General features: G+C 35.3%; 1 protein-coding gene across 4 annotated transcripts in view; it reads right to left on the bottom strand.

The window, feature by feature from the left end:
- LOC121656750 overlaps positions 1-22,562 on the bottom strand; it is a 56,279-nt gene that overhangs the window by 17,279 nt on the left and 16,438 nt on the right. For 3 of the 4 annotated variants that reach the window (XM_042011846.1, XM_042011847.1, XM_042011848.1), the window contains exons 11-23: positions 22,207-22,479; positions 21,420-21,707; positions 20,491-20,775; positions 16,613-16,651; positions 16,485-16,526; positions 16,028-16,060; positions 15,645-15,677; positions 14,827-14,859; positions 14,434-14,466; positions 7,510-7,542; positions 7,103-7,135; positions 6,283-6,315; positions 5,875-5,907 (exon numbers count right to left, since the gene is read on the bottom strand). In XM_042011846.1, coding sequence (XP_041867780.1) covers positions 5,875-5,907; positions 6,283-6,315; positions 7,103-7,135; positions 7,510-7,542; positions 14,434-14,466; positions 14,827-14,859; positions 15,645-15,677; positions 16,028-16,060; positions 16,485-16,526; positions 16,613-16,651; positions 20,491-20,775; positions 21,420-21,707; positions 22,207-22,479 — 1,191 coding nt within the window. Of the gene's footprint in view, positions 1-5,874; positions 5,908-6,282; positions 6,316-7,102; positions 7,136-7,509; positions 7,543-7,966; positions 8,009-8,094; positions 8,134-11,988; positions 12,274-12,921; positions 13,207-13,699; positions 13,973-14,433; positions 14,467-14,826; positions 14,860-15,644; positions 15,678-16,027; positions 16,061-16,484; positions 16,527-16,612; positions 16,652-20,490; positions 20,776-21,419; positions 21,708-22,206; positions 22,480-22,562 lie in introns of all 4 variants that reach the window. The other variant, XM_042011849.1, reaches the window with a different exon arrangement.

Genomic DNA, 22,562 nt, shown 5'->3' with positions numbered 1-22,562 from the left:
TTCTTCTTCTTTATAGCTGTAAAAACCATCGAGCTGAACTGGAAACAGCCTGAACATGAACGACTGCTGAGCAAAAACCAGTTTTTCAGCTTCAACATAGTTTTTTTCTTTAGACCTTTTAATGTGTAATGTAGGATTTGTTATTACAATTTTGTATGAAAATCAGACAGTTTGTTGACCAACTTCTTCACAATTCTAGCTTTTTTTTAACACAAACATCAATTTCAAAATGAAGACCTGGCAACATAATTGTTTAAGATGAACAGCACATTTTCTGATTAAAATTTATTTAATTTCTTGTAGGCCAGCAATCAGGAAAAACACCTGATTTGTGATCTCTTTAGAAATAATTTCTCTGAATTTGAGGCTCAGTTTAAAACAGCATGAAAGGACATTTTTAGAACCACAGTTCACTGCTGATCAGTACGCCACATTATATAGTCCCTTAAAATCAATCTGTTTGCATGCAGATTTTGGATTCCTCCATTTCCAAGCCCTCCCCCTTGTCATGAATATATTTGCCTGATTAGTAAACGTAGTTCCAGAGACCTCAGACTCCTGGTTAGCGAGACTTCAAAGTTATTCCTGGTCCTACCCGACTGTAGGATTCTGGCTGTTGTCAGAGCCATTGCCTGTTGGGATAAACAATGTCATTTCTTATGTTTAAAAAGAAGCCTTTTCATGCATCCTTTTGCTTTTAACATGTTACAATAATAATATAAAGCATATTCTATATCCAGATTTTATTCTTCTTGGCTTTCAGTTACTAAAACAACAACTTGTACAATATTGTTAAAGAAGTAAACAATAGAGACACCAGAGTCTTTGCTGATAGTCCTTTGGAAGATTCAGGTTTATGTTAAAGTTTAGCTTCTGTGAAAAAACACAGACATACACAGTTTCTAGCTTCTTTATTTACTACAAATACACCAGGAACTTGTACATTATTTTAAAGAAATATTGCGACCAATGTCAGGACTTTTATTTTCATGCTAACATACTTAGAGCTGGAGTATCACATGCTTATTTAAAAAAAAATCACTTTTATATTATTTTTGTTAAAGAAACAAAACATCTGATGTTTCAAACTTCCCAAATATGAGGATCTTTTATTTAAAGCTGAAAATCCTTAACTGGACGAGTATCCTTTTTTTTTTATACTGACTAATTTATGGCATTTTCTTTTTGATTGAACAATTATTCAATAAATACTTCAGACATTATTTAAAGCACTGTGTAAATGTGGTTTGATCAAATGATGAAACTTTTCTTGTAACTTTGAGTGTGCATGAGTGTGCACATGAATAGTTGGTTTTAAGCTGCTCTGTGAGCTCAAGGTTTCCCAAACAGCCTGCAATGTTACAGACCGAATCTGATTTATAAAAACAGCTGTATTCATTCCTGGCTACCAAACGTCTTAGTTTAAGACTTTAAATCAGTGCTGCACACATGCAAACCTTTGAACAACTGTCATGGGGTGGTTGACACAGCCAGGACTGGGTCTAAATTGACAGTTCAACTTAATTGCTTTCAGCAACAGGTGGAGAACGAGCTCATTTGGATTACCTACTACACTCCTGACACGCATCAGGCATTAGAAGGCAGAGTATATCTAGCCGCTGGCTACAACAGTACCATACCAGATTGTCAGTTTGCCTGCTTGGCCTGAGACTGCCCCTAGAGAAACTTCCACCTTGTCTGCCTGATCTCTTCAGTCTATGCCTGTTTCTGCCTGCCCTTTGTCCACCTTGTCTGCCGGATCGCATCAGTCTATGCCTGCTTCTGCCTGCAGCCAATTCCTGGAGGAAAATCTACTGTTTTTTTGACCAGCGGCTGGTGGACCACCTCCCTGCCTTGGATCCTGGGGGACTAAGTAGGACTGGTTCAGTAGTATCATCATTTCAAGTTCTGTCTTCCCTCCTAGGAAATTGTGGGCTCCATTTAACCTTGACTCTCCTTTTCTGACAGAACCCCCATCGCGCAGTGAAGACTCCCTCCTCTGTTCCCTCCATCTTGCCAGCTGGTCTATCAATAAATCTGTGTTAATTTGCAGTACGGTGGTTCTGTCTGCTTCCTGGGTCCGATTCCTTCCCTGCACCATGACAACAACAAACTTAAATTTCAAGAAGTAAATTGTTATTTTGGCCTTCACTGGCTCCACTTTAGCTAACACCTCCTGAAAACACAGACTGTGTCTGTGATCATAGTAAGATGTAAATCTGTGTAGTAGCTGAGCTTGATTAGCTAAATATCTGGTCTTAAGATCAATTGTCTTCATATTAGGAAACGAAGGTTTAAATTTTTTATATTCAAGAGGCAAAATTAGATTCCAATTATTTCCTGAGTCATATTTCTTGATCCTCCATGGCCAATGCGAAGCGTCCACTTTGCGTTGGACGGTTCACGCCTCCACGTTGTCCATTAATTTATGATAATGGGCACCTCGTAGGGCATTATCCCTTAACTTTCAGTTTGATGAATAAATATTACAAAACTGATCGGTCATGTCATGAAATTTATAATTTAATCTGAACTCTGAGTACCTCATGAAATCCATGTTAAATACAGACTACACAGTAATACATTTTTTTACCAATGAGTAAAGATGATTTTTGCCTAATCTTTAATAAAACTGAAGCACTCAGGAGCTTCTTTGTCATCATGCTGTAAGTATATTACTTTAAATTTTGTATTATAGAAACTTTTATCTTGGATTTAGTTCAGTTTACTCTCAGAACAACATCTGTGTGCCGTCCAGAACGTTACTGAACTCACTATATTCATTTAATACAATAAAACCTATGACCTTTTTTCCTCTTCATCAGTGGCGGCTGGCTGTTTTTTGATGTAAAATTATTGCTTGTATTTAGCATCCAGCTGGTTAAAGTTTCTTTATGATCATTTAATTTAAATTCTGAACGTATTTCTCATGTCATTCACTGCGAGGCCCAAAACAAATTTGTATAAAGTTAAAGTTAAAAATGTCTGTTTTCCATAAATAAGTTCTGTTTCTTTCACTTTCTAAACCAAATCAAATTTCTCTCACTTTACAGCTGATAATGCTTTAAAGTTCAACCCAAACCAGCCCAAAATACAGTTAATGATCACATTAATGCATCTTGGGGTGAGTTTGTACATTTGGAGGGAATGAATCCTAAAAACTTTTTCTAAATTTTTATTAATTATTCTGGGACAAGCCATTGATAAATATTTAATAGTGTAACATTTTGTCATACAAAACCAAATAATATCATAAATAACACATACAAAGAACAAATGCATAAACTGGATCTAAAGAAGACCCTCCACAACAAGTTAAAGTAATTTTCCTAAACTTATACTATCACCTAGTAAAGCAGATATCTGGTGGTCAAATTTAAGAGAAAGTTTGTTCAAATGGCAAAAAAAATAAAAATGTCATACCCCACTTCCTCTCCACATGCACTCCAGAGGCTTTATGAATGACTTCACAGGTGTAATCAGACATGTCAGACTTCAGAACCTCCACACTGTCTTTTCTCTGAAAGGTGTGGTCTTCATTTGGACGAACTCCAGTGGTCTGCAATTCGTCCTCATTATTGAGGACACGACCATTCCTTCTCATCTGCAGGACGATGTCTTTAGGATAGAAACCTGTGGCCATGCACTCCAAAACTATATGTGCTTCCTCTTTGGCTTCCTTTGTAAACAGGAAAACATCAGGTGGAACTGTGAAGAGAAAATTTAAAACACTTCAGGATTTAAAAGTTTCATTAGACATTACTGAGTAAACAAGTAGAGTTTTGTTTATTACTTCAATTGGCTTCTGTTTTTCAGAGCTTTAAGTTTAATAAAGAACAGTTACGGTTTGTGAAATATACTGTTAGATTGCAGGTCTAAATATTCTCTAAAGTTAAATCTGCTACATGTGATATAAAACACATTTAGTGTATCATTAATCAGGTCCTATAGTGTGAAGAAATTCCTACAGATTTCAGGCTGTAAGGCCTCCTGTGTTCATACAGTTTTTAAATGCTGTATACATTTCCAAACATGATCCTCTTTATAATGAATTATCCTAAATATGATTGTACAGGCATTAACATTCATATAAAAATTGTTTCAGTTCTTAATATAGTATAAAAAAATGGATCTGAAGACAATTTTATTTAATTGTTTGTTGTAAAATGGGGCTACTTGTGGATCTGGTGATGTCAGGATTAGTGTTAATGATCAGGTTTTTATCCTGTATTGTAAGTAATACATTTAGTTGATTTGAGTGATCAAAAAGGTGCCTGGTCTTCCATTTACCACTAGCTCTACATTGAGGATGTGTTAATACTCATAAGGGAGAACACATTTTATATCATACATACGTGCTTCGTAATGCTTTTTTCCATATTCCATGAACTTTCCCAGCCATTCTATACACTCAAACTCCAGGTAGCCTTTGATATATTCTTGAAGGACCGGAACTTGATCCCACTTCCTCTTAGTTTCTATTGCTGCATCTACGTGAGCGACCCAAACTTGGTTTGCATCGTCGAAGGACAAGAAGTCATTTCCATCATAATTGTACTTGTTAATGCCACGGACAAACTTCAGCGAACCGTCAGACTGAACTTCACCTTCACAGCCATGCATCCACTGGAAAACATGGATGTCTGAAGGGAAAAACAAAACTGATTTAGTTACTTCTTTTACAACTATTTATCTGTATAGTGTTTTGATTGTTTCTTAGTATTATGCGTTTTAGGATGTGTCCATGTGTTGTATTTTTAGGCTTCTGTTTCGTTTTTTTTTTTTTGTCTGTTAAATGTTAACAGTGCACTTTCAGTTCTTTGCAACTGTTTTCCAATGTGGTTTCTTTTCTGCAAATGGCAAATAAACTGAACTGAACAGAAAACAAGATTAGAAAAACATGTTTTGTTTAATATGAAAATATTAATAAAATCTGTAATAAAATGGCAATAAATAAGTATTCAAGGCAAATTACAAGTAAAATAGAGCATAAAAAGTCAAACATAAACTCTTTAATTTTAAGACTAGTCATAATGACCAGATACACATTCTTTCTGAGGTAAAGAAAAAAAGAAATAATTGTAAAAACATCATCCATACCAGTCATTATTATTGATTATTAGTCATTCATATTCTTTACCCGACTCATTCTGATTCATTCTTTTCATCAGGATGTCGAAGTTGACCTTGAACCACTGCTGTTTGCTCCGTCTGGACTGCGTGCCTTTTTCCCAATATTCAGCAACAAGTCGCTCTCTCATCCAGTCCTGTTTGGGAATTTTCTTCTCTTCATCATTGTCATAATAGTCAATCATCCTGCCGTCCAGCAGGCCCATGGCAGTGAACTCATGGATGCCTGGAAGTCCCACAGGTTTGGAGAAGGCCGTGTAGATGTAAATCAGGGAATGTGTTTCTAAAAATGAAAAAAGCAGTTTTCTTGACAACTGGTTGGTTTCACAAATGCTGATATTTTATGTATATTTATACATAGAAAATGGTTACTGTCTCTGGATATCTGTTATATTTATATATTTTAAAATGTTCTAAATCAGTGTTCACCTTTAGTGTACACCCTGAACAGATCGCCAGACTATTGCAGGACCAACACAGACAGACAAACAACCACTCATACTCACTCCTAGAGAGAATTTAGAGTGACCAATAACACTAACATGTCTTTGGAGGAGCAAGGAAACCAGAGAATCATGCATATTCGAGAACAACCTAACCATCCATCATCAGCGTTATTACATTCTAACTGAAGTGGCTAAAAGTAAAAAGGTCAAAATTACATTAGAGTGATAGCACAGAAATCACAGAAAGTAAAAACCACAAACACTACAAAACACATAAAAAATGTACTCAAGTACTCACTCGAGACAGAAGAAGGAGGTGAAGGAGTTCCAGCTGTTAATAAAGAGTAAATTAGAACCTACAATAACATGAATATTTTTCAGATAGCATCAGAAAAGTTTATTACATTTATGTATATATATATATATATATATATATATATATATATATATATATATATATATATACATATTCTAAATCAGAGTGATCAGTAAACCTAACGTGTCTTTGGAGGTTCAAGGAAGCCAGAAAATCATATTATTCGAGAACAACTATCCCTCATCAGCATTATTCCATTCTAATTAAAGTGGTTTACAATAAAAAAAATTTAAAAAAGTCAAAATTACATTAGAGTGATAGCACAGAAATCACAGAAAGTAAAAACCACCAACACTACAAAACACATAAAAAATGTACTCAAGTACTCACTCGAGACAGAAGAAGGAGGTGAAGGAGTTCCAGCTGTTAATAAAGAGTAAATTAGAACTACAATAACATGAATATTTTTCAGATAGCATCAGAAAAGTTTATTACATATATATATATATATATATATATATATATATATATATATATATAAATATTCTAAATCAGAGTGATCAGTAAACCTAACGTGTCTTTGGAGGTTCAAGGAAGCCAGAAAATGTCATGGTCTGCACCTGCCGGTGCGGCTTCTGCCTTCTTCCTTATTTGGAAGAAGGGCGGCTTCTCCCATCAGGACCGCACAGCTGAGGTGCATCAGGCTCATCAGAAAACGGTATAAAGACTCCAGGATCTTTTCTAGTCTTCGCTGGATCGTACTACTTCTTGTGGTAACCAGCCGTGCACATGTCTGAACTCTGAGTAGTCTAAACAGCATTCTAATCTGTTGTCGTTTCTTCCAAGCTCCCTGTCCTGGAGATTTACCTCCCCCTCGAGATCCTGTCTGCCCGCTACTCGCCGCGCCTGCCAGCCTGCTCCTCGCCCTGACCCTCACCGGACTCAACGACCTATCATCATTTCATAATAAATCACTCACTGAAGCTTCTCGTGCGCTCTCTTCCTTGGGTCCTAGCCCTGACTCTGACAGAAAATCATATTATTCGAGAACAACTATCCCTCATCAGCATTATTCCATTCTAATTAAAGTGGTTTACAATAAAAAAAAAATTTAAAAGTCAAAATTACATTAGAGTGATAGCACAGAAATCACAGAAAGTAAAAACCACCAACACTACAAAACACATAAAAAATGTACTCAAGTACTCACTCGAGACAGAAGAAGGAGGTGAAGGAGTTCCAGCTGTTAATAAAGAGTAAATTAGAACTACAATAACATGAATATTTTTCAGATAGCATCAGAAAAGTTTATTACATATATGTATATATATACATATATATATATATATATATATATATATATATATATATATGTACATATTCTAAATCAGAGTGATCAGTAAACCTAACGTGTCTTTGGAGGTTCAAGGAAGCCAGAAAATCATATTATTCGACAACAACTATCCCTCATCAGCATTATTCCATTCTAATTAAAGTGGTTTACAATAAAAAATTTTTAAAAAAGTCAAAATTACATTAGAGTGATAGCACAGAAATCACAGAAATTAAAAACCACCAACACTACAAAACACATAAAAAATGTACTCAAGTACTCACTCGAGACAGAAGAAGGAGGTGAAGGAGTTCCAGCTGTTAATAAAGAGTAAATTAGAACCTACAATAACATGAATATTTTTCAGATAGCATCAGAAAAGTTTATTACAAAACCACAGTCTGCACATCAATGCTGACACTGAATGTACTTTATAAAGACACTGCACAGCGGGGTGGAGCATTAACAAGCACACACACACACACAATCTGTGGTCAATACTTAATTTAGTATCCTGCAAATAAAAAATTTCTAGGTTTTTTAGTGTAGCTTTTGTTAATTTTGATTAACATAAAAAAGTCTAATTTCTAACACAACCTGCAATGTTACAGACTGAATCTGTTTCATAAAAACAGCTGCATTCATTCCTGGCTCTCACACATCTTAAATCAGTGCTGCACACATGTAAACCTTTGAACAACAAACTTTATTAGACTGAAATCTGAACAGAGAAAAACTCACTGTTTGGATCGAGCAGAGGTTGGCCCACACCATTAGCATTACCTGAACAGACACAAAGGAAATATTACAGCTTATGTCAAAGTATTTGTTTTATAAATGACATTTACACACATCTGACAAACACTGACCATTTCTGACAGGTTCGGTCCCGTTGTCAGAGCTAGAACCTGCACACACAAGGCAGTTTATTTGTATAGCACATTTCATGTACAGGACATTTCAAAGTGCTTTACATAAAACAAAGGCATTACAGATATTTAGAAATAGTAAAAGGCATCAACACATAATCACAATAAAATAATAAATTACATTAAAATGATTAAAAGCAAGATAAGTTAAAAAGTTAACATGCAGATTTCATGCATAGGCGCATGAGAAAAGAAAAGTTTTTAACCTGGATTTAAAAATGTCTACATTTGCTGAAAGCTTAATCTCCACTGGCAGTTTGTTCCACTTGTTTGCATCATAACAGCTAAATGCTGCTTCTCCATGTTTAGTCTGGACTCTGGTCTGAACTAGTTGACCAGAGTCTTTGGATCTAAGAGCTCTGCTAGGTTTATATTCTCTGAACATATCACAGATGTATTCATGGTCTAAACCATTCTGGGATTTGTAAACAATCAGAAGGGTTTTAAAATCTATTCTGTGACTGACTGGAAGCCAGTGTAAAGATTTCAAAACTGGTGTGATGTGTTCAGATCTCTTAGTCCTGGTTAAAACTCTAGCAGCAGCATTTTGGATGAGCTGCAGATGTTTAATGCTCTTTTTAGGATGTCCTGTTAAAAGACCATTACAGTAATCCAGCCTACTGGAGATGAATGCATGGATGAGTTTCTCTTGGTCTTTCAGGGAGACTAAACTTTTAATTCTGTTGATGTTTCTGAGTTGGTAAAAAACTGTCTTAGTGACAGCTTTGATGTGGCTGCTGAAAGTCAGGTCTGAGTCTATCAACACTCCAAGGTTACGAACTTGGTCAGTGATTTTAAGAGCCCGAGTCTCCAGATGTTTGCCAATTCTGACCCTCTTCTCTTTGCTACCAAACAGGATAATCTCAGTTCTATCTTCATTTAATTGTAGAAAATTCTCCTTCATCCAGGTGTTTATTTGCTCCAGACACTGACACAATAAGTCTACTGGGCTGCAGTCATCTGGTGACAGAGATACATAAAGTTGGGTATCATCTGCATAACTTTGATAATTAATGCTATAGTTCTGTAATATTTGACCCAAAGGGGGCATATACAAGTTTAACAGAAGAGGTCCAAGGACTGACCCCAGGGGGACTCCACAAGTTATGGCCACTCGCTCAGATTCATAGCTGCCGATCGTAACAAAATAACTCCGGCTTTCTAAATAGGACCTGAACCAGTTAAGGACCGCTCCAGAAAGTCCAACCCAGTTTTCCAGCCTGTGCAACAGGATTCTGTGATCTACAGTATCAAACGCAGCACTGAGATCCAACAGAACCAGGACTGATACTCGACCAGAATCAGTATTCAACCTAATGTCATTTAGCACTTTGACCAGAGCTGTTTCAGTGCTGTGATGAGGTCGGAAGCCGGACTGAAATTTATCAAGATTTCCACTTTCATTTAAAAAGGCATTTAGCTGGTGAAATACAACTTTCTCAATAATCTTGGAAATAAAAGAGAGGTTAGAGACAGGTCTATAGTTGTTCATTATAGAGGCGTCAAGAGTCCTTTTCTTTAGGAGTGGCTTAATAGCAGCTATCTTTAGTGACTTGGGAAAAAAGCCTGATACCAGTGAGCTGTTAACTATCAGTAGGAGATCACTTTCTACTGAGGTAAAAACTGTTTTTTAAATGTCGGATGGTATCATGTGCAGAGTGCATGTTGTTGATTTCAAATGCCAAACTGTTTCTTGTAGGATTTTTAAATCGACCATTTTAAATTGCAACATAACATCAGAATTATTTCCAGGTTTTAGACACAGACTAGTTTTCTTGTGTGACTGTGTGGAATTAATATTTTGCCTAATTGTTTTAATTTTTTGGCTAAAACAGTTGGCAAATTGGTTGCATTTCTCAGTGGAAAGGAGCTCTGGGCTTATCTGTATAGGAGGATTTGTAAGTTTTTCAATCATAGCGAACAGAGTGCGAGAATTGTTGACATTCCTGTTAATCATTTCAGATAAATGCAGCTCTCTGGCCTTGTTATAGTTACGCAGGCTTTGTTTGTACAGCTCATAGTGAATTTGAAGTTTATTTTTCCGCCATTTCCACGCAAGAACACACACATTAACTGTTACAATCCGTTCCAACTTGTTTATTTATTAATATCATTTAAGTGTGATAAATACTAACCATTGATGAGAGGTGTTTTTGTCTTATCAGGCAACATGCACACACTAATGTTTTTACTTGTAAAACGTTTTGGTGTTGATTTTGGGTCTACTGACTGTTGAATAGTTGGTTTAAGCTGCTCTGTGAGCTCAAGGTTTCCCAAACAGCCTGCAATGTTACAGACTGAATGTGATTTATAAAAACAGCTGCATTCATTCCTGGCTACCAAACATCTTAGTTTAATGCTTTAAATCAGTGCTGCACACATGTAAACCTTTGAACAACAAACTTCATTAAATTTAAAGATGTAAATTTCAAGAAGTAAACTGTTATTTTGGCCTTCACTGGCTCCACTTTAGCTAACACCTCCTGAAAAAAACAGACTGTGTCTGTGATCATAGTAAGATGTAAATCTGTGTAGTAGCTGAGCTTGATGAGCTAAAGATCTGGTCTTAAGATCGATAGTCGTCATGTTAGGAAACGAAGGTTTAAATTTTTTATATTCAAGAGGCAAAATTAGATTCCAATTATTTCCTGAGTCATATTGTTTCCTGATCCTCTACGGCCAAATTCTTAAGAGGAAATCAAAAAAATATACTTTGCTTGAATGGAATAAATAATCTTTACTCTTCAAATAAACACTATTCTTTAGTCAGTATTTATTCCATCAGTTTACAAATATGACATGTACAGCAAAGTCATGTAAAATTGTGTGAGCAACAGTTTTGATCCAAGAGCTCAGTTAACGTTTTGGTTTGATGAATTATTATTACAAAAATGTCTGGTCATGATTTAGTTTTATAATTTAATTTATAATTTAATCTGAACTCTGAGCACCTCATGAAATCCATGTTAAATACAGACTACACAGTAATACATTTTTTTACCAATGAGTAAAGATGATTTTTGCCTAATCTTTAATAAAACTGAAGCACTCAGGAGCTTCTTTGTCATCATGCTGTAAGTATATTACTTTAAATTTTGTATTATAGAAACTTTTATCTTGGATTTAGTTCAGTTTACTCTCAGAACAACATCTGTGTGCCGTCCAGAACGTTACTGAACTCACTATATTCATTTAATACAATGAAACCTATGACCTTTTTTCCTCTTCATCAGTGGCAGCTGGTTGTTTTTTGATGTAAAATTATTGCTTGTATTTAGCATCCAGCTGGTTAAAGTTTCTTTATGATCATTTTATTTAAATTCTGAACGTATTTCTCATGTCATTCACTGCGAGGCCCAAAACAAATTTGTATAAAGTTAAAGTTAAAAATGTCTGTTTTCCATAAATAAGTTCTGTTTCTTTCTTTCACTTTCTAAACCAAATCAAATTTTTCTCACTTTACAGCTGATAATGCTTTAAAGTTCAACCCAAACCAGCTCAAAATACAGTTAATGATCACATTAATGCATCTTGGGGTGAGTTTGTACATTTGGAGGGAATGAATCCTAAAAACTTTTTCTAAATTTTTATTAATTATTCTGGGACAAGTCATTGATAAATATTTAATAGTGTAACATTTTGTCATACAAAACCAAATAATATCATAAATAACATATAAAAAGAACAAATGCATAAACTGGATCTAAAGAAGAGCCTCCACAACAAGTTAAAGTAATTTTCCTAAACTTATACTATCACCTAGTAAAGCAAATATCTGGTGGTCAAATTTAAGAGAAAGTTTGTTCAAATGGCAAAAAAATAAAAATGTCATACCCCACTTCCTCTCCACACGCACTCCAGAGGCTTTATGAATGACTTCACAGGTGTAATCAGACATGTCAGACTTCAGAACCTCCACACTGTCTTTTCTCTGAAAGGTGTGGTCTTCATTTGGACGAACTCCAGTGGTCTGCAATTCGTCCTCATTAGTGAGGACACGACCATTCCTTCTAATCTGCAGGACGATGTCTTTAGGATAGAAACCTGTGGCCATGCACTCCAAAACTATATGTGCTTCCTCTTTGGCTTCCTTTGTAAACAGGAAAACATCAGGTGGAACTGTGAAGAGAAAATTTAAAACACTTCAGGATTTAAAAGTTTCATTACACATTACTGAGTAAACAAGTAGAGTTTTGTTTATTACTTCAATTGGCTTCTGTTTTTCAGAGCTTTAAGTTTAATAAAGAACAGTTATGGTTTGTGAAATATACTGTTAGATTGCAGGTCTAAATATTCTCTAAAGTTAAATCTGCTACATGTGATATAAAACACATTTAGTGTTTCATTAATCAGGTCCTATAGTGTGAAGAAATTCCTACAGATTTCAGGCTGTAAGGCCTCCTGTGTTCATACAGTTTTTAAATGCTGTATACATTTCCAAACCTGATCCTCTTTATAATGAATGATCCTAAATATGATTGTACAGGCATTAACATTCATATAAAATTGTTTCAATTCTTAATATAGCATAAAAATGGATCTGAAGACAATTTTATTTAATTGTTTGTTGTAAAATTGGGCTACTTGTGGATCTGGTGATGTCAGGATTAGTGTTAAAGATCAGGTTTTTATCCAGTATTGTAAGTAATACATTTAGTTGATTTGAGTGATCAAAAAGGTGCCTGGTCTTCCATTTACCACTAACTCTACATTGAGAATGTGTTAATACTCATGAGGGAGAACACATTTTATATCATACATACGTGCTTCGTAATGCTTTTTTTCCATATTCCATGAACTTTCCCAGCCATTCTATACACTCAAACTCCAGGTAGCCTTTGATATATTCTTGAAGGACCGGAACTTGATCCCACTTCCTCTTAGTTTCTATTGCTGCATCTACGTGAGCGACCCAAACTTGGTTTGCATCGTCGAAGGACAAGAAGTCATTTCCATCATAATTGTACTTGTTAATGCCACGGACAAACTTCAGCGAACCGTCAGACTGAACTTCACCTTCACAGCCATGCATCCACTGGAAAACATGGATGTCTGAAGGGAAAAACAAAACTGATTTAGTTACTTCTTTTACAACTATTTATCTGTATAGTGTTTTGATTGTTTCTTAGTATTATGCGTTTTAGGATGTGTCCATGTGTTGTATTTTTAGGCTTCTGTTTCGTTTTTTCTTTGTCTGTTAAATGTTAACAGTGCACTTTCAGTTCTTTGCAACTGTTTTCCAATGTGGTTTCTTTTCTTCAAATGGCAAATAAACTGAACTGAACAGAAAACAAGATCAGAAAAACATGTTTTGTTTAATATGAAAATATTAATAAAATCTGTAATAAAATGGCAATAAATAAGTATTCAAGGCAAATTACAAGTAAAACAGAGCATAAAAAGTCAAACATAAACTCTTTAATTTTAAGACTAGTCATAATGACCAGATACACATTCTTTCTGAGGTAAAGAAAAAAGAAATAATTGTAAAAACATCATCCATACCAGTCATTATTATTGATTATTAGTCATTCATATTCTTTACCCGACTCATTCTGATTCATTCTTTTCATCAGGATGTCGAAGTTGACCTTGAACCACTGCTGTTTGCTCCGTCTGGACTGCGTGCCTTTCTCCCAATAATAAGGATCAAGTCGCTCTCTCATCCAGTCCTGTTTGGGAATTTTCTTCTCTTCATCATTGTCATAATAGTCAATCATCCTGCCGTCCAGCAGGCCCATGGCAGTGAACTCATGGATGCCTGGAAGTCCCACAGGTTTGGAGAAGGCCGTGTAGATGTAAATCAGGGAATGTGTTTCTAAAAATGAAAAAAGCAGTTTTCTTGACAACTGGTTGGTTTCACAAATGCTGATATTTTATGTATATTTATACATAGAAAATGGTTACTGTCTCTGGATATCTGTTATATTTATATATTTTAAGATGTTCTAAATCAGTGTTCACCTTTAGTGTACACCCTGAACAGGTCGCCAGACTATTGCAGGACCAACACAGACAGACAAACAACCACTCATACTCACTCCTAGAGAGAATTTAGAGTGACCAATAACACTAACATGTCTTTGGAGGAGCAAGGAAACCAGAGAATCATGCATATTCAAGAACAACCTAACCATCCATCATCAGCGTTATTACATTCTAACTGAAGTGGCTAAAAGTAAAAAGGTCAAAATTACATTAGAGTGATAGCACAGAAATCACAGAAAGTAAAAACCACCAACACTACAAAACACATAAAAAATGTACTCAAGTACTCACTCGAGACAGAAGAAGGAGGTGAAGGAGTTCCAGCTGTTAATAAAGAGTAAATTAGAACATACAATAACATGAATATTTTTCAGATAGCATCAGAAAAGTTTATTACATTTATGTATATATATATATATATATATATATATATATATATATATACATATTCTAAATCAGAGTGATCAGTAAACCTAACGTGTCTTTGGAGGTTCAAGGAAGCCAGAAAATCATATTATTCGAGAACAACTAACCCTCATCAGCATTATTCCATTCTAATTAAAGTGGTTTACAATAAAAAAAATTTTAAAAGGTCAAAATACATTAGAGTGATAGCACAGAAATCACAGAAAGTAAAAACCACCAACACTACAAAACACATAAAAAATGTACTCAAGTACTCACTCGAGACAGAAGAAGGAGGTGAAGGAGTTCCAGCTGTTAATAAAGAGTAAATTAGAACTACAATAACATGAATATTTTTCAGATAGCATCAGAAAAGTTTATTACATATATATATATATATATATATATATATATATATATATATATAAATATTCTAAATCAGAGTGATCAGTAAACCTAACGTGTCTTTGGAGGTTCAAGGAAGCCAGAAAATGTCATGGTCTGCACCTGCCGGTGCGGCTTCTGCCTTCTTCCTTATTTGGAAGAAGGGCGGCTTCTCCCATCAGGACCGCACAGCTGAGGTGCATCAGGCTCATCAGAAAACGGTATAAAGACTCCAGGATCTTTTCTAGTCTTCGCTGGATCGTACTACTTCTTGTGGTAACCAGCCGTGCACATGTCTGAACTCTGAGTAGTCTAAACAGCATTCTAATCTGTTGTCGTTTCTTCCAAGCTCCCTGTCCTGGAGATTTACCTCCTCCTCGAGATCCTGTCTGCCCGCTACTCGCCGCGCCTGCCAGCCTGCTCCTCGCCTTGACCCTCACCGGACTCAACGACCTATCATCATTTCATAATAAATCACTCACTGAAGCTTCTCGTGCGCTCTCTTCCTTGGGTCCTAGCCCTGACTCTGACAGAAAATCATATTATTCGAGAACAACTATCCCTCATCAGCATTATTCCATTCTAATTAAAGTGGTTTACAATAAAAAAAATTTTAAAAAGTCAAAATTACATTAGAGTGATAGCACAGAAATCACAGAAAGTAAAAACCACCAACACTACAAAACACATAAAAAATGTACTCATGTACTCACTCGAGACAGAAGAAGGAGGTGAAGGAGTTCCAGCTGTTAATAAAGAGTAAATTAGAACTACAATAACATGAATATTTTTCAGATAGCATCAGAAAAGTTTATTACATATATGTATATATATATATATATATATATATATGTACATATTCTAAATCAGAGTGATCAGTAAACCTAACGTGTCTTTGGAGGTTCAAGGAAGCCAGAAAATCATATTATTCGACAACAACTATCCCTCATCAGCATTATTCCATTCTAATTAAAGTGGTTTACAATAAAAATTTTTTAAAAAAGTCAAAATTACATTAGAGTGATAGCACAGAAATCACAGAAATTAAAAACCACCAACACTACAAAACACATAAAAAATGTACTCAAGTACTCACTCGAGACAGAAGAAGGAGGTGAAGGAGTTCCAGCTGTTAATAAAGAGTAAATTAGAACCTACAATAACATGAATATTTTTCAGATAGCATCAGAAAAGTTTATTACAAAACCACAGTCTGCACATCAATGCTGACACTGAATGTACTTTATAAAGACACTGCACAGCAGGGTGGAGCATTAACAAGCACACACACACACACAATCTGTGGACAATACTTAATTTAGTATCCTGCAAATAAAAAATTTCTAGGTTTTTTAGTGTAGCTTTTGTTAATTTTGATTAACATAAAAAAGTCTAATTTCTAACACAACCTGCAATGTTACAGACTGAATCTGTTTCATAAAAACAGCTGCATTCATTCCTGGCTCTCACACATCTTAAATCAGTGCTGCACACATGTAAACCTTTGAACAACAAACTTTATTAGACTGAAATCTGAACAGAGAAAAACTCACTGTTTGGATCGAGCAGAGGTTGGCCCACACCATTAGCATTACCTGAACAGACACAAAGGAAATATTACAGCTTATGTCAAAGTATTTGTTTTATAAATGACATTTACACACATCTGACAAACACTGACCATTTCTGACAGGTTCGGTCCCGTTGTCAGAGCTAGAACCTGCACACACAAGGCAGTTTATTTGTAAAGCACATTTCATGTACAGGACATTTCAAAGTGCTTTACATAAAACAAAGGCATTACAGATATTTAGAAATAGTAAAAGGCATCAACACATAATCACAATAAAATAATAAATTACATTAAAATGATTAAAAGCAAGATAAGTTAAAAAGTTAACATGCAGATTTCATGCATAGGCGCATGAGAAAAGAAATGTTTTTAACCTGGATTTAAAAATGTCTACATTTGGTGAAAGCTTAATCTCCACTGGCAGTTTGTTCCACTTGTTTGCAGCATAACAGCTACATGCTGCTTCTCCATGTTTAGTCTGGACTCTGGTCTGAACTAGTTGACCAGAGTCTTTGGATCTAAGAGCTCTGCTAGGTTTATATTCTCTGAACATATCACAGATGTATTCATGGTCTAAACCATTCTGGGATTTGTAAACGATCAGAAGGGTTTTAAAATCTATTCTGTGACTGACTGGAAGCCAGTGTAAAGATTTCAAAACTGGTGTGATGTGTTCAGATCTCTTAGTCCTAGTTAAAACTCTAGCAGCAGCATTTTTGATGAGCTGCAGATGTTTGATGCTCTTTTTAGGATGTCCTGTTAAAAGACCATTACAGTAATCCAGCCTACTGGAGATGAATGCATGGATGAGTTTCTCTTGGTCTTTCAGGGAGACTAAACTTTTAATTCTGTTGATGTTTCTGAGTTGGTAAAAAGCTGTCTTAGTGACAGTTTTGATGTGGCTGCTGAAAGTCAGGTCTGAGTCTATCAACACTCCAAGGTTACGAACTTGGTCAGTGATTTTAAGAGCCCGAGTCTCCAGATGTTTGCCAATGCTGACCCTCTTCTCCTTGCTACCAAACAGGATAATCTCAGTTTTATCTTCATTTAATTGTAGAAAATTCTCCTTCATCCAGGTGTTTATTTGCTCCAGACACTGACACAATAAGTCTATTGGGCTGCAGTCATCTGGTGACAGAGACACATAAAGTTGGGTATCATCTGCATAACTTTGATAATTAATGCTATAGTTCTGTAATATTTGACCCAAAGGGGGCATATACAAGTTTAACAGAAGAGGTCCAAGGACTGACCCCAGGGGGACTCCACAAGTTATGGCCACTCGCTCAGATTCATAGCTGCCGATCGTAACAAAATAACTCTGGCCTTCTAAATAGGACCTGAACCAGTTAAGGACCGCTCCAGAAAGTCCAACCCAGTTTTCCAGCCTGTGCAACAGGATTCTATGATCTACAGTATCAAACGCAGCACTGAGATCCAACAGAACCAGGACTGATACTCGACCAGAATCAGTATTCAACCTAATGTCATTTAACACTTTGACCAGAGCTGTTTCAGTGCTGTGATGAGGTCGGAAGCCGGACTGAAATTTATCAAGATTTCCACTTTCATTTAAAAAGTCATTTAGCTGGTGAAATACAACTTTCTCAATAATCTTGGAAATACAAGAGAGGTTAGAGACAGGTCTATAGTTGTTCATTATAGAGGCGTCAAGAGTCCTTTTCTTTAGGAGTGGCTTAATAGCAGCTATCTTTAGTGACTTGGGAAAAAAGCCTGATACCAGTGAGCTGTTAACTATCAGTAGGAGATCACTTTCTACTGAGGTAAAAACTGTTTTTTAAATGTCGGATGGTATCATGTGCAGAGTGCATGTTGTTGATTTCAAATGCCAAACTGTTTCTTGTAGGATTTTTAAATCGACCATTTTAAATTGCAACATAACATCAGAATTATTTCCAGGTTTTAGACACAGACTAGTTTTCTTGTGTGACTGTGTGGAATTAATATTTTGCCTAATTGTTTTAATTTTTTGGCTAAAACAGTTGGCAAATTGGTTGCATTTCTCAGTGGAAAGGAGCTCTGGGCTTATCTGTATAGGAGGATTTGTAAGTTTTTCAATCATAGCGAACAGAGTGCGAGAATTGTTGACATTCCTGTTAATCATTTCAGATAAATGCAGCTCTCTGGCCTTGTTATAGTTACACAGGCTTTGTTTGTACAGCTCATAGTGAATTTGAAGTTTATTTTTCCACACACACATGAACTGTTACAATCCGATCCAACTTGTTTATTTATTAATATCATTTAAGTGTGATAAATACTAACCATTGATGAGAGGTGTTTTTGCCTTATCAGGCAACATGCACACACTAATGTTTTTACTTGTAAAACATTTTGGTGTTGATTTTGGGTCTACTGACTGTTGAATAGTTGGTTTAAGCTGCTCTGTGAGCTCAAGGTTTCCCAAACAGCCTGCAATGTTACAGACTGAATGTGATTTATAAAAACAGCTGCATTCATTCCTGGCTACCAAACATCTTAGTTTAATGCTTTAAATCAGTGCTGCACACATGTAAACCTTTGAACAACAAACTTCATTAAATTTAAAGACGTAAATCTCAAGAAGTAAATTGTCTTTTTGGCCTTCACTGGCTCCACTTTAGCTAACACCTCCTGAAAAAAACAGACTGTGTCTGTGATCATAGTAAGATGTAAATCTGTGTAGTAGCTGAGCTTGATGAGCTAAAGATCTGGTCTTAAGATCGATAGTCGTCATGTTAGGAAACGAAGGTTTAAATTTTTTATATTCAAGAGGCAAAATTAGATTCCAATTATTTCCTGAGTCATATTGTTTCCTGATCCTCTACGGCCAAATTCTTAAGAGGAAATCAAAAAAATATACTTTGCTTGAATGGAATAAATAATCTTTACTCTTCAAATAAACACTATTCTTTAGTCAGTATTTATTCCATCAGTTTACAAATATGACATGTACAGCAAAGTCATGTAAAATTGTGTGAGCAACAGTTTTTGATCCAAGAGCTCAGTTAACGTTTTGGTTTGATGAATTATTATTACAAAAATGTCTGGTCATGATTTAGTTTTATAATTTAATTTATAATTTAATCTGAACTCTGAGCACCTCATGAAATCCATGTTAAATACAGACTACACAGTAATACATTTTTTTACCAATGAGTAAAGATGATTTTTGCCTAATCTTTAATAAAACTGAAGCACTCAGGAGCTTCTTTGTCATCATGCTGTAAGTATATTACTTTAAATTTTGTATTATAGAAACTTTTATCTTGGATTTAGTTCAGTTTACTCTCAGAACAACATCTGTGTGCCGTCCAGAACGTTACTGAACTCACTATATTCATTTAATACAATGAAACCTATGACCTTTTTTCCTCTTCATCAGTGGCAGCTGGTTGTTTTTTGATGTAAAATTATTGCTTGTATTTAGCATCCAGCTGGTTAAAGTTTCTTTATGATCATTTTATTTAAATTCTGAACGTATTTCTCATGTCATTCACTGCGAGGCCCAAAACAAATTTGTATAAAGTTAAAGTTAAAAATGTCTGTTTTCCATAAATAAGTTCTGTTTCTTTCTTTCACTTTCTAAACCAAATCAAATTTTTCTCACTTTACAGCTGATAATGCTTTAAAGTTCAACCCAAACCAGCTCAAAATACAGTTAATGATCACATTAATGCATCTTGGGGTGAGTTTGTACATTTGGAGGGAATGAATCCTAAAAACTTTTTCTAAATTTTTATTAATTATTCTGGGACAAGCCATTGATAAATATTTAATAGTGTAACATTTTGTCATACAAAACCAAATAATGGCATAAATAACACATAAAAAGAACAAATGCATAAACTGGATCTAAAGAAGACCCTCCACAACAAGTTAAAGTAATTTTCCTAAACTTACACTATCACCTAGTAAAGCAAATATCTGGTGGTCAAATTTAAGAGAAAGTTTGTTCAAATGGCAAAAAAATCAAAATGTCATACCCCACTTCCTCTCCACACGCACTCCAGAGGCTTTATGAATGACTTCACAGGTGTAATCAGACATGTCAGACTTCAGAACCTCCACACTGTCTTTTCTCTGAAAGGTGTGGTCTTCATTTGGACGAACTCCAGTGGTCTGCAATTCGTCCTCATTAGTGAGGACACGACCATTCCTTCTAATCTGCAGGACGATGTCTTTAGGATAGAAACCTGTGGCCATGCACTCCAAAACTATATGTGCTTCCTCTTTGGCTTCCTTTGTAAACAGGAAAACATCAGGTGGAACTGTGAAGAGAAAATTTAAAACACTTCAGGATTTAAAAGTTTCATTACACATTACTGAGTAAACAAGTAGAGTTTTGTTTATTACTTCAATTGGCTTCTGTTTTTCAGAGCTTTAAGTTTAATAAAGAACAGTTATGGTTTGTGAAATATACTGTTAGATTGCAGGTCTAAATATTCTCTAAAGTTAAATCTGCTACATGTGATATAAAACACATTTAGTGTATCATTAATCAGGTCCTATAGTGTGAAGAAATTCCTACAGATTTCAGGCTGTAAGGCCTCCTGTGTTCATACAGTTTTTAAATGCTGTATACATTTCCAAACCTGATCCTCTTTATAATGAATGATCCTAAATATGATTGTACAGGCATTAACATTCATATAAAATTGTTTCAATTCTTAATATAGCATAAAAATGGATCTGAAGACAATTTTATTTAATTGTTTGTTGTAAAATGGGGCTACTTGTGGATCTGGTGATGTCAGGATTAGTGTTAATGATCAGGTTTTTATCCAGTATTGTAAGTAATACATTTAGTTGATTTGAGTGATCAAAAAGGTGCCTGGTCTTCCATTTACCACTAACTCTACATTGAGAATGTGTTAATACTCATAAGGGAGAACACATTTTATATCATACATACGTGCTTCGTAATGCTTTTTTCCATATTCCATGAACTTTCCCAGCCATTCTATACACTCAAACTCCAGGTAGCCTTTGATATATTCTTGAAGGACCGGAACTTGATCCCACTTCCTCTTAGTTTCTATTGCTGCATCTACGTGAGCGACCCAAACTTGGTTTGCATCGTCGAAGGACAAGAAGTCATTTCCATCATAATTGTACTTGTTAATGCCACGGACAAACTTCAGCGAACCGTCAGACTGAACTTCACCTTCACAGCCATGCATCCACTGGAAAACATGGATGTCTGAAGGGAAAAACAAAACTGATTTAGTTACTTCTTTTACAACTATTTATCTGTATAGTGTTTTGATTGTTTCTTAGTATTATGCGTTTTAGGATGTGTCCATGTGTTGTATTTTTAGGCTTGTGTTTCGTTTTTTTTTTTTTTGTCTGTTAAATGTTAACAGTGCACTTTCAGTTCTTTGCAACTGTTTTCCAATGTGGTTTCTTTTCTTCAAATGGCAAATAAACTGAACTGAACAGAAAACAAGATCAGAAAAACATGTTGTGTTTAATATGAAAATATTAATAAAAATCTGTAATAAAATGGCAATAAATAAGTATTCAAGGCAAATTACAAGTAAAATAGAGCATAAAAAGTCAAACATAAACTCTTTCATTTTAAGACTAGTCATAATGACCAGATACACATTCTTTCTGAGGTAAAGAAAAAAAGAAATAATTGTAAAAACATCATCCATACCAGTCATTATTATTGATTATTAGTCATTCATATTCTTTACCCGACTCATTCTGATTCATTCTTTTCATCAGGATGTCGAAGTTGACCTTGAACCACTGCTGTTTGCTCCGTCTGGACTGCGTGCCTTTTTCCCAATAATAAGGATCAAGTCGCTCTCTCATCCAGTCCTGTTTGGGAATTTTCTTCTCTTCATCATTGTCATAATAGTCAATCATCCTGCCGTCCAGCAGGCCCATGGCAGTGAACTCATGGATGCCTGGAAGTCCCACAGGTTTGGAGAAGGCCGTGTAGATGTAAATCAGGGAATGTGTTTCTAAAAATGAAAAAAGCAGTTTTCTTGACAACTGGTTGGTTTCACAAATACTGATATTTTATGTATATTTATACATAGAAAAT

Source organism: Melanotaenia boesemani, chromosome 17 (genome assembly GCF_017639745.1).
Source record: "Melanotaenia boesemani isolate fMelBoe1 chromosome 17, fMelBoe1.pri, whole genome shotgun sequence".
Classification (NCBI taxonomy): domain Eukaryota; kingdom Metazoa; phylum Chordata; class Actinopteri; order Atheriniformes; family Melanotaeniidae; genus Melanotaenia; species Melanotaenia boesemani.
Note: the sequence above shows the minus strand (reverse complement) of the source record. Positions and strands in the feature narration are given on the sequence as shown.